We start from the raw sequence: 12,225 nt of genomic DNA, 5'->3' as shown, positions 1-12,225 counted from the left end.
TGAAGTGTTTTTAAAAAAAAGTCCCGGCAGATATGACTGGAGTTCGGTTACTGCAAAAATTGCAGCGACGCTAGTGGAGGTTCCTGGCGTGAGGACGGTTGGTGGTGGCGGCGGTGGTGGTGGTGGTGGTGGAGGGATGTGGAGGGGGTGAGGCGTGTCAGCTTTATTGAGACTTTACTGCTTCGAGAAGGAGTTGGCAGGAGCAATAGATGAGGCTGGGAGAGGTTCGGGGACGGAAGAGGATCAGGGTGATCGGGGAGCAAAAAAAAAAAAAGTTCTCTAAAGTACGCAGAGGTCAGAATATTGAAGACATGGTATTGCTAACCTGTGCACGTAAAGACCAAGTTTTTGGAGGGTTTTTTTCCTAAAGTATAGCCACGTATTAATTATTATGGAGTTTGTTTATGCAGAAATATATTACTTTACAGAATTGTTTTCAAACATATATAAAGTTTGTATATGTGTGTGTGTGTTTGTCAGAGTGTGTGCTTCTTTTCGTCATTTTCCTTTACCACTCTCTCACTTCTTTTCTCTTTTTCTTTCTTTGCTTTTTCTTCTCCTGTCTACTGGAGGATAAGAAAAGATCTTAGACGATAACCAATTCCGTTTGTTCAAAAAGGTTAGTTTCCAGAGATTCGATCGTCAACACCATGATCGTGCAACTGTCATTCGGTTGGCTCGCTCACAAGGTTAGGGAAGCCATGCACGGAATTAAGTTCGTGGTTGGAGTTCTCTCTTTTCACAGGAAGTGGAAACCTCCACCTGTGGACTGTTTATCTACGGTCACTACCTTACTTCAGTGATCCACTGTGAAGAGCCGTCAATGTGTCTGTCAGGTTTGCAGAGCAAAGTGCTTCCAGGGTTTAAACCAAAATGAAAGACAGCATCGTTATTGTGAAGACGAGGTCGACATAGATGTCAAAGATTATTCACTAAACTTGTTTGTGTGGGCATCCATCAGGACCCTGGGATGAAGAGGTTCATTTACAGGCAAAGAATCGCTTTCATGCTCACCGCTGCAGCTACTTCCGAAATAACTTCGGCGTTCTCTTTTCCCTTTTCTTTGTTGTAGTCTATTACAGCAGTAATATTCTTCTACCATTACACTATTACAACATACTAGTGTTACACTATTACAATCACAAGTGTTATGCGTTATTATTACAGCATAGCATTACACTATCACAGCTACTGCACTACACTATAAACACTATGATGTTATCAAGCACTATAGTACCACACAGAACTTTCTTGATTTTTTTCTTTTGTTTTCTTCTTTTCCTTTGTTATTTCTTTCTTTCCTTTTTTTGTTTTCTGCAAAGAGTGGCTTTCTCGCCACGTTATTTTTTTGTAACACATCTTATCTATTCTCCCATGTACATTACATTTCTATCGCCGCTTTTTATTGGCTCCGGCGAATCACTTGCCAAAGCCTGTAAGACTCTGACTTTAAAACATCAGGCAGAGGTTAACCGCTTCTTCTGACAAAGAAAAAAAAATTGGATTCGTCATCCGTATTAGCACAGACTATTCCGCCAAAAAAATATTAAAAAAGAAAACAAAAACTCAAACCTGCGCATCTTGCTATGCCAGCGTTTGGCGATAATGAGTGCTGGGAGTTCTCTCCCTTTGGAGCTGCTCTCGCGTTATCTGAGGTCAAACCTGCCCCGGCGGGTTGGTGGTGGCGGTGGTGGTGGTGGTGGGGGGGTAATCCTCTCAACGAGGATGCACGGGTGGGGGGGTTGAAGTCCTGGATGCGGTAATGGAGTTATCAGCCCATAACAGCGATTGCGCAAATTGAACGATTTGTCAGCAGCTGCACGTAGAGAGACAGAGACTGAGAGAGAGAGACAGCGCAGAGCTGCTTGTGGGGTGGGGTTAGTGGGGAGAAGGAAGGTTCTCGTGTCTCCCCCACCTAGCATTCGTGACGTCATTTGTCTCCTTGCAACCGTTGGACGACCTTGATCTGCCGTGCGTGACGAATGTCGGGCGGAGGGAGAAGGGGAAAGATGCTGCGGCAGCGATCTCAGCGGGCTGACTGGCAGGATGGTAAATAGGTAAAGGTCGTCCCTAGAACTTTTTTGTCATTTTGGGAGTGAGGTGATAGAGACTATTATTTATTTTTATTGATTTTTTGTTGGTTTGTTGTTGTTGTTTGTTTGTTTTTTGTTTTGTTTTTTGTTTTTGTTTTTTTGCAAGGGGCTGGGGCTATCTCTCTCTTTCCTGTTGTTTTAGCTTTTCCCAACCCTCTGAGGAGTCAGGTATTCATTCCCGACTATTAGGTCGACTACAGAAAGCTCGTTTGCGCCTCTGGGTTCGGACCCCACTGCTCTAACTACTTGATTGTCCGCCTGGATGGGTGCATGCATTTGATAGAAGGACGAATGATTAAGCTGAAAGAAACAATCCAAAACCTTGTGCTACTGAGGGAGGAGTCAGGGTTGGGGGTAGTTCTCTCTTGGTCTGTACCCCGGTGTCAGCAACGGAGGTCCTGTAAACAAACATCTATGTGAAAATTACTCAGGCTGGAGTCGAGTTCTTATCGACAGCCAGCGATCTCGATGACAAACGATGTAAAGTTGTACTTAAGTTATTTCCAAATCTCATGTACAGAGAAGACCTGTGGTACCCCTGGGGGGAATTGGTGAATTTTCAAAGACGATCTTTATTTCATTGAGAGCAAACTTTCAAGTGCCGTCGCCAAGGAAACAGGCTCAAAGCAAAGCATCACAGGTAAACTGGATCCCCTGGGCACAAACAGACCTGGGCCTTGGATCCCTGAGGTTGGTAGAGAATCTACAGGTCGTCGTCTCGTGTCTGGTCCAAAGTTTGGGCTCCTGGGGTGCCACGTGGCCAGTGATGTATACTGAGAGTATAGCATTCTCGGGGTCAGTTTGTAAACTTTATCTTAGAGCAGATTGCAGGTACAGAAAGAAAAATGGAGAAAAAAGATTTCTGTCATTTTGATAAATTACGGATCATTAACTGTCGTCGGTAAGCATTGTTACATTTTTTTGTCACACCCTTAAATGGACACACCAACCTCCTGGACGAACTATAACATTGTAACATTTTAAGAGAATTGAATGGAATATTAATTACGAGACCTATAGGTACAGGGATATACAAAAACAAATCAACCGTGATAAATTTATTTTACACTTATACACTTATTAGACTTGTACATTCCATCCTCACTAAAATAATATTTCTTGTCGCAACACGGCTAAGACTTCGAATAATAATTTTACTGAGTAAATATATGTAAGCACATTCACTAGACTTCTACTCGTGCATGTAAAATATACATGGTATAAATACAGGCTTGCATCAAACCATTACGATCATGAATACAGCAAAGAAAGAGAGAGAGAAAAAGTCATTGAGCAGAAGCAGAGAGTGAAAATATACTGCAGGAAAAAGAAAACAATGGAGGAAGTTGTTGGGAGAGAAAAAGGCACAAACAAAGGTGTTCTTCATTTCTTTATTTTCTTTCTTGACTCCTCTTCGTCTGCTCATTACCATTACGACTGCTCATCACAACAAACCCATTAAGACGGGTGGCTGTTTGAATACCCGATCTGTCTAGACACACGAGTGTATCAAGCCATTAGGCTGGGCTGCCTGGCACCACGACTGTAAAGACGAGAGTGATCAAGCATTTCACTTCGTATCGACCCCAGGCATCTACCCGCGACCCCACCACAGACTTCTGCAACCCCAGAAGAAAGCCTCGTGCTGTCGCCGGTTGTGGTGTAGGTTGTGAATGCTTGTCTCCTGCCTCGTCTGGGGGGTGTCTGAACTGCGCTCACCCTTGGACTCAGAAAAATGCTGTTATCTGCACGCATGTTTGTGCTAGCATGTCAGCATACCCCGTCTGGAAGGAAAAAAATGGTGGGAGGGGTAGCTAAAAGGGAGATGGTGAGAAAGTGCAAAATGCAGATGAATTCTTTGAGCCTGGCCAAACTCTCGGTCGCTTAAAAACTTTATAAAAAATTTATTCACACCCCACTTCTTCCTTGTAAGATGAAATTTTCGGAGCTGTGTGTGAAAGTGTTGTGGTAAACAACTTTCTGGTGAAGGAACGATTTCACTTTTTCGTGAATGGGGGATGCTTTTGAGGGATGTGTGGGCGAACGATGGTTTGAATTCAAGATTCGTAAGGTGATGAATGGGGGATAGAGTACAGATGACGAATGATATTGTGGGGGTATGACGGAGTGTGATATACGATGATTGATGTATACATGATGTCTGTCGAAGTATATATATATGCTGATACACACATGATAGATGAAGTATATATATATATGCCTACGTATATGTAAAGAACGACGTATGATGCATGTGTGATTATTATTGCTGATGTAGGTGTGATGAATATGGATGTGTGAGTGATGAATGATGTGTGCATGGTGATGTAAGTGGGATTAATATGTATGCATGACGAATGATTTATGTATGATAAATGATGTCCATATATATATATAATGGTATAATGTATGATCATGGAGGTGTATAGGTGGACTGCTGTCTGTTTGCCGAGACCAACGCTTAGCCTCTTGCGAAGTTCTCCGCTGTTAGTCTCGGCGAGTCTAAACGAAGAATGTTATTCAACCGGAAGCTTTGAAGTAGCATGCCTCGTTTTAGTGGTTAATCTGAAATTTGAATAAACTGCAAGCTTTGTATACATCTGCCTCGTTTTAGTAGTTAACTGGAAAAAATCGTCTGCCAGCAGTCCAGTAATACAAGTTCGTGGTACGATGGACTTACGGACGGTCGTATGAGTAGACTAGACACTAGATGCCACAGCGAGCACGAGGTCAAGCAGGTTGGAACCGGGAGGAAGGCGATCCACTTGTCAAATCGTTTACCTTGTTATCAAGTATCAACCTTACAATTGGAAAGTGTGTGGCACCCGCCGCCACAGCGCCTCTCGGGCGTGGCCAAGGGCGCCTCCACAGTCGACACAGAGCATGCACCTCCCCCTCCACCTCCCCCCAAAACCCACCCCATTCTCTGACGGACGTCTGAGCAGACGGCTGACCTCCGTCTGAGGTCAAGTGCTCCTTAGGGTCACACCAGGTCACCGTGTGACCCCCTAGCTGCGGGTTTATCAGGCGTTTGGATAGGTCGTAGGGAACTACAAAAAGTGATTCGACACACGTGGCGATTTTATCATTTGGACTGGGGTAGGCTCATTAGAACTAAACACTTATACATCTTTTTTCTATGCTTTTTACGTTGTAACCATACTTTATCCACTCCTACTTTTATTTTCCAAAACTTCCCGGAACTCATTTTTCCCTTCTGGCACAGTTCTTTAAAACAGAAAATAACAGCTTAGTGGATTGTCCTTAATGCACACGGGTTGCAGAGGGAAGAAAATATAGTCAGCCTGTATCGTTTGTCTTAGTACTGGACACGTGTGAGTAAATGATGATCATTTATAGAATGGCTGAAGAATAAAGAGGCTTCAGTGAAGACAAACATGTAACAGTCATCACAGTCATTGTCTTCCCTTGACCACGACCGACAGTCCACAAGTCCGACTACGAGCATTGGTTCCTTCTTATTATTTTCTCGAGGAGAAAAGCACAGACATAAATCGAAAAAAAAAAGCACAGACATATTTGCTCTTACATTCCACAGGGCAAGAGCAACATTCACACACACGATTTTCAGGAAAGTCAAGACATCATGAAGCTTTTTTTTCTGTTGCAGCAAATTCCTCCCAATGGACCTGCTACGCCGAACCCTTGTCACCCAGATCCTGCTGCTACACGTAGTCTGGTGCCACCCGAACTTCCAGACTCTCATCCCCAACGGCAATCGGGTGCCGCACCCCTGCGTGGAGGGACAGACGTGGCTAGGAGTGGGTCACAAGTACCCGGCAGGAGGGGGAGTCAGAAACATGTTCGGGATGGACTTCTCCAAGTTCGGCGCGGTGAGCTGTCGTCTGCATCTTGAATATGAAACACGTTCGACTCTCCTTTTCCAGACTTCCTTTGTCTGTGATCTATCGTCTGAGCAAAACATCGTGATGCATCGTGTGATGTAAATCGATGTTTGTGTTGATAAAAGAAACAGATGAGATGCTTTTAGGGCAGTTTCTACCCCACCCTCTTCCACACACACACGTAGATTTTTTTTTTTTTTTTTTATGGGCACTGTGCTGATTGAGGTGCTGAGCCATTTTAATTTCGCTTCGGCTGCTGAAAATTAATCACTACCCATGCGCTGTAAAGAAGTTTACGACATCCGGGTTCCTCGCAAAGTCTCATGATGACGTCGCTAGGGGGGAAAAGCCTCGTTGCTCCATCATGTGGACTTGTCAACGACCTGTAATGATTCAGCTGCCTGCGCATGCGTGAAACAATACTATCTTGCGTGCGCAAGCGTAAAAAAAATACTGCCCTGCCTACACCTCCTTGAAAATATATTCTCTTGATGTTGAAATGTCGTCGGTGCTGTGTGCTGAGGAGTTTGACCAGTCACATGTGACCATTTGGGGGGAAAGGGGAGACTGGGGCCTGCCGGCCCTGTTTAGAGAGGCAGAATGGATGGAGGGGCGTGACGTGACGTTTCATCATGGCGCCGACATGAGCTCGTTTCTGGAACTCGGATGTAGCTGCTGTCTTTGCGGCTGTGCTATATTATATTATAAATAGCACTAGATGTTGTATTTCTTGGCGCCGGGGGAAAACGATCTAATGCAGATTTAAACAAACCAATCAGATCATGTCATCTTTCGGGTCTGGCTTCATCCTTCGAGCGGACATTCAGCGGTTTGATTTCTCCCTGGCTTGCGTGACCCACAGCTGTAAACACATTTATTTGTGACAATTAGTATACGAGTGTCGCGATGGAGGGTGGGAAGGAAACAAGTGGAGGAATCATGCAAAGATGAAAGAAAGCAGAGGTGGGGGGTTGATGGAGTGGTAGGAAATGCGATGCTGATACCATTCATGGTGGCGGAGTGGTATGAGCTCGCTTAGCAAGTTATGATTGTAAGGTCCCGGGTGTAACTCGTCTTTCGTGGTGCTACATATGTTATTATGGTTCTTTATTTTTTAACACTTCAAGTTCTCTTCGGCATCACAGTGTTAGGTGCATAATGGAAGAGGTAAGGAAGAACGAGTGAGCAGACAAATGAAAAACTGCTGAGACGGAAAGGAAAGGAAGCAAGAGCAGCTAACCCTGCAGCCATCATTCATGAGTGATTTAGCTCCCGTGCATAGTTCTCTCTTTCATGAGATCCTGTAAATATTACTTCCCCTGGGCGAGAGCTATTACTCCCTGAGGTTTATGATGGGAGATAATTACAAGATGAGTTAACCTGCTGCTGAACCTGATTACGACTGTATCAGTCTCGGCTGGTCCCGGAACAGGTAATTTTCTGCTGCGCTGTGTGTTATGGGTACACAAAACAATTCTTCAGCCCCGAGCTTGGCGAAGAACTTGGCCCTTTCCCCGAGCCAGTCATTTTTATTTTATTTATGTATTTTTTTGCTTGCTTTATAGACAGAGACTTAGGCTGAACTATCTTCTGTTTGTGGTAATGATATTTTCGCAGAATCCTTTGGTCTAACACCGAACATGTAACAAAGCGTGCAATGTTCTTTATAACATTCATTCATAATTCTCACTCACAATATAACATTATTTACTCACACCTCATGAAGCATACAACATTATGGTCATTCATACGTCACTTAGCTTATACTGCTATGGTCATGATGATATGACATTGTATTTATTAACACCGAGTTTCTCAATTCTGTTGCACTTCTTTTTATAATCCTTTGACCTCGTCTTCAGACCTGGAACACGAAGATCTGCCGAGCGGACTCGGATGGGGATGGACGAACGAACGGGGAGGAGCTAGGTGACCCTGACTGCACCTGGAGACCTGGCAAATCTCCTTTCAGGATCACCAACATCACGCATCCAGGTAGAGTCCTTCTTCTCTGGATCCACTTTGCCATCCAGTCATTCACCACTTCCGTATGTCACCAAATCGCGACGACAAACGTCACATTTTAAAAAAAAATCGTCTTTCGTCGGTCATATCGTCGATAAAACCATTACCTCCTTTTTTGAAAGAGAGAACTGCGTATCTTTGAAGACATGAAAGAAATTCTAGAACCTTCTTGTCGCACCATATGGCCCCGCTAAGGGGCTCGACAGCCCTGCCGCTGGGTTATCTTCCACTACCGGAAGCTGAGCGGCAGTCCAAGACAGGCCCACCCTTTACCCTATCGTATTTTTCTCGAGCTCTCGACGAAAGTCAGATAAGTAAGTCTTGGAAGTGACAGTTGTGACCAACGAGCATCCAACGTGTGAAAAATTTTTTTTCGATGATGACAACAGGTTTTGACAGAGACGGCGGGTTGTTCGATGATAATGACCACTTTTTATCATGGTCCTTTTTCATCATCTTTATCCTTCTCATCTTTCTCCTTCACCTGCTCCTGGTATCGCGAGGGTTCTAAAAGCGCCTACGTAGCTAAAAACAATGGGGGATTTTTCTTAAACTCATGAAAATGCAGTTCCAAAAAAATTTTGTAATATTTTTACTTTCATTGCAGTTTAGCACTTGTCATGGACGAAAATAATACGTTTGCTTTTCAGTCCCCTTGATTTTCCGGGCTGCATGTGCCCGAGTGAGCGTTCGCTCATGCCCGTGGGAGCTGTTCAAAACATGGAGGGCATCTTTACCCACAGGTTGAACACTATTCATCACCTGCGCCGGCAACGCAAATAACAGCCGGAAGAGCCATCACCCTATAGAATAATTTCGGGGAGAGACGGGGGATGGCGGGGATGGGAGGATTGGTCACATTTAGAGACTTGCTCCCCACTTTGCAGATTTCCTTCCTCTTCCTTCGCTGCGGTAAATTGCAAAAGAGCAAGTCTGGGCTTTTTTCTGCCGTGAAATGTCAAAGGTTACACGGAGTCTTTCTGGGTTTTACGCTCTCGGTGGCGTGCGAGAGAAGGAGGGGGAAAATCCGAGTAACAGTTAACATGGAGATGACAAGCAGGCCTGTGAAATCCCTGACCTACTGGCACCGCGAGTAAACTGCGTGCAGAGCAGCACGTAGACACACACACTCACAGACAAGCATTTTCTCACGACACCATTAGCTGCTCATCGTGCCGACGAGGACACAGAGCAGGAGGGAACTGTTGACATGTTAGTAAACAGCTGGCTGAATTTATCAACATATTATAGTGTCCTCTTGCTGACTTCATCAACATATTATAGTGTCCTCTTTCTGAATTCATCAACATATTATAGTGTCCTCTTGCTGACTTCATCAACATATTATAGGGTCCTCTTGCTGAATTCATCAACTGAAAATTCTCCTCTGCACAGTAGACATGACATTAGAGTTCATTTGATGATCGACTTGTACTGTTCACTTACTGAACCAGTCAGTGTTCGCTTGTTGAAGGACCTGTTACAGCTTTCAGGAAAGGTTTTAGTGCTCACTTGCTGAATTCATGATGTTACAGCCTTCAGGAAAGGTTTTAGTGTTCGCTTCTTATTAAGTGCCTATAATTATCTCCTGCTCAATACATCAAATTATAAGGCTCATCTCTTAAAAAACTTTTAACGATTAGTGGTGGTGTTGGATAATTTTTATCGATTAGAATGTGCAATAAAAGGAAATTACTATTTTATTGAGAAAACGAGGCTGAGCCTCTTCCATATTTGAAATAATGATTGGTGTTCAAAGTGATCGAAGTGCCAAAGTGGGTGTGTCTGTTTGGTGGGGGCAATCAAGGTGTTTATATTTTATTCTGCGACATGATTATTATTATCATGTTTATTTATACTATTAACAGATGATGTTATCACTGAACGTGGTTTGCCCAATAATGCCAATAATGCGATATACCAAAGATTTAAAAAATTCGCATCAAATAAAACTAAGGAGCAACCAATTTATATCAGTAAGACCACTCTCAATCAATTGCTTTAGTTGTTATGTTTTCTGACTTCACAGGTGTCTGCGAGCCCGTCGATTTACCAATATGTCGGCAGAAAAACAGCTGGCTGAAGTGCATGCCGGGAAATTTTGAATGTGAAGCATTTAAAGATAAAGGTAAAACTAAAGCTGTTCAAATGTTGTTTTTTTCCTGTCTGCATTATGGAACTTACAAATCTGGAAAAGAATTGAAAAAAGATAATGGAGGGTGATAATGCTGCTTCTTTTTTTTTTTTATCTCATTCATACTAAAGATTTTCTTAAAGAGAGTAACAATTTTAGGGCGACCGCAGATATAGTTTTATATGTGCTGTGTTACACTTGTATGATGTTCGCATGTGCAATGTTTCACCTGTGCGATTGTCACCTGTGCAATTTTTTTTTGTGCCTTTGTGATGCTCACCTTGCAATGTTTTAACTATGTAGTGTTCAAGTGATGTTCACGTTCACATAAGACGTTTAACTGTGCGATGCCGACCAATGCAGTGTCTCACCTGGGCGATTGTCACACATGCAATGTTTTTACCGGTTCATTATTTCACCTGTGCAGACCTGCAGAACCTGACGCTGCGGTTGCCGCCCACGCACGTGCCTCCCCACGAGACGACCTACTCGTGCATGCTCTTCCGCTTGCACGACGACACCAGCCGCCACCTGGTGGCCGCACAGCCCCTCCTCAACAACACCAGCACTGTGCACCACATGCTTCTCTTCGGCTGCCGAGATGATGGTAATGTCCTTTGTTTTCGTACTTAGACAAATTCTCGTTTCACCAGTTGTCGTCGTCCTCCTCTACGTCGACCTCACCACTACCATCATCCTATTTGTTAGAAAGAGGGATTATGATAGTGCAAGGTCTGATCGTCACAAAATTCAATTAGACTGCTTAGTAGTGTCACAAAATTCCATTACTAAGGGACTGCTATTTCGGCACACAAGACCAATCACATCCGGGCTGGTTTTTTTAAATTTTTGTCAGCGAAACTTTACGGGTGATCTACCAAACTTTTCTAAAATCATAACTGCTATATGTAGGCAAAGAATGTTTTTTCCCAACTGATTTGCACTGAAATGAAGTATGTCTTTAACGATGTATAAGATTCGCTATTGCGCATGCTCGCACCACAAATAGTCTTTTCCGCAGCCTCTCACCTACCAGCTACATAGTAAAGCCAATAACCTTATGACTCCTTAAGAGGGCTGACAAAAGACCAATGGATGGCCTGTCCACCCGTAAACATGAATCGAGTCTAGTCTTTGCCCAGTTGACCTTGTGGTATTGACGGTTGTGCAGGTGTTGGAGTAATGGTCACACATCACTTTGTAAAGTCATCAGCGGGATATTGATTCAAGCCATTTTTGTGGAACTTTGACTCACCAACCACTTGATTACATCTCTTTCTATTTTTTTTTTTTTTTTTTTTTTTTGGCGACAGGGACCCTTCAAGACTCGAAGGAGCCTTACCAGTGCGAGATGGTCCCTCACGTTCTGTGCCAAGAGGTCATCGTTGCCTGGACTATCGGTATCCAAGGTGACTGCATTCATCAAGAGGCTGGTTTCCGTCTGGGCAAGAACGGATATAAAGTCGTGGCATTGCAAGTAAGTATGCAGGTTTTTCAAACAGTGTTTAACTATATCCACTTCTTAACTACTTCATAACATGTTTACTGCCAATTTCATTATTTAACTATTTCACGACCACCTTTGCTGGATCATGTTTTCTGTGTTGGATCTAAGCAGCTTTCAATAATTATTTTAACTCGTTAAATTAACATTTTACACTTAAATTGTTAAATAGAGTAACGTGCTTTCAAATTTCAGGGATTTTTTGTAACCTGTGTGTACTTCACAGAGTTTTTTCTTCAAATGGTGCATGTGTATGTTTTAGGTTCACTGGAATAATCCACAGAAATCCTCTGCATTGATGGACAGCTCTGGGTTAATTATTCACATAACCCCGAACCTGCGTCGTTACGACGCTGGCATCCTGGTCTTTGGTCACCTGTACCTGCAGGTCAGAGGGCGAAGTTATTTTACACACACACACACATGATACAGATACACATTTAAAATTCCTCCCCTACCTCATTTAAATTACATAATGAACATTAAAAGTCTAGCTATATCACAATATCATTTTATGAACAATTTATTGAAGCTTAACGTAAATTTTATTAAGTGGACTTTTAAGAAAGGGGCTTAATCTATCAGGTACTTCCTCTGAGCCAA

At 43.3% G+C, this 12,225-nt stretch overlaps 1 protein-coding gene across 2 annotated transcripts in view; it reads left to right on the top strand.

The window, feature by feature from the left end:
* The window catches only part of LOC112575465, a 67,560-nt gene that overhangs the window by 48,857 nt on the left and 6,478 nt on the right, over positions 1-12,225 (top strand). For both annotated transcript variants that reach the window (XM_025257347.1, XM_025257349.1), the window contains exons 3-8: positions 5,725-5,947; positions 7,822-7,954; positions 10,014-10,112; positions 10,546-10,725; positions 11,432-11,595; positions 11,885-12,010. In XM_025257347.1, coding sequence (XP_025113132.1) covers positions 5,738-5,947; positions 7,822-7,954; positions 10,014-10,112; positions 10,546-10,725; positions 11,432-11,595; positions 11,885-12,010 — 912 coding nt within the window. In that variant the 5' untranslated portion in view covers positions 5,725-5,737. The remainder of the gene's footprint in view (positions 1-5,724; positions 5,948-7,821; positions 7,955-10,013; positions 10,113-10,545; positions 10,726-11,431; positions 11,596-11,884; positions 12,011-12,225) is intronic.

This window comes from Pomacea canaliculata, linkage group LG11 (assembly GCF_003073045.1).
Source record: "Pomacea canaliculata isolate SZHN2017 linkage group LG11, ASM307304v1, whole genome shotgun sequence".
NCBI classification, from domain to species: domain Eukaryota; kingdom Metazoa; phylum Mollusca; class Gastropoda; order Architaenioglossa; family Ampullariidae; genus Pomacea; species Pomacea canaliculata.
This window is presented reverse-complemented; position numbering and strand designations above follow the sequence as displayed.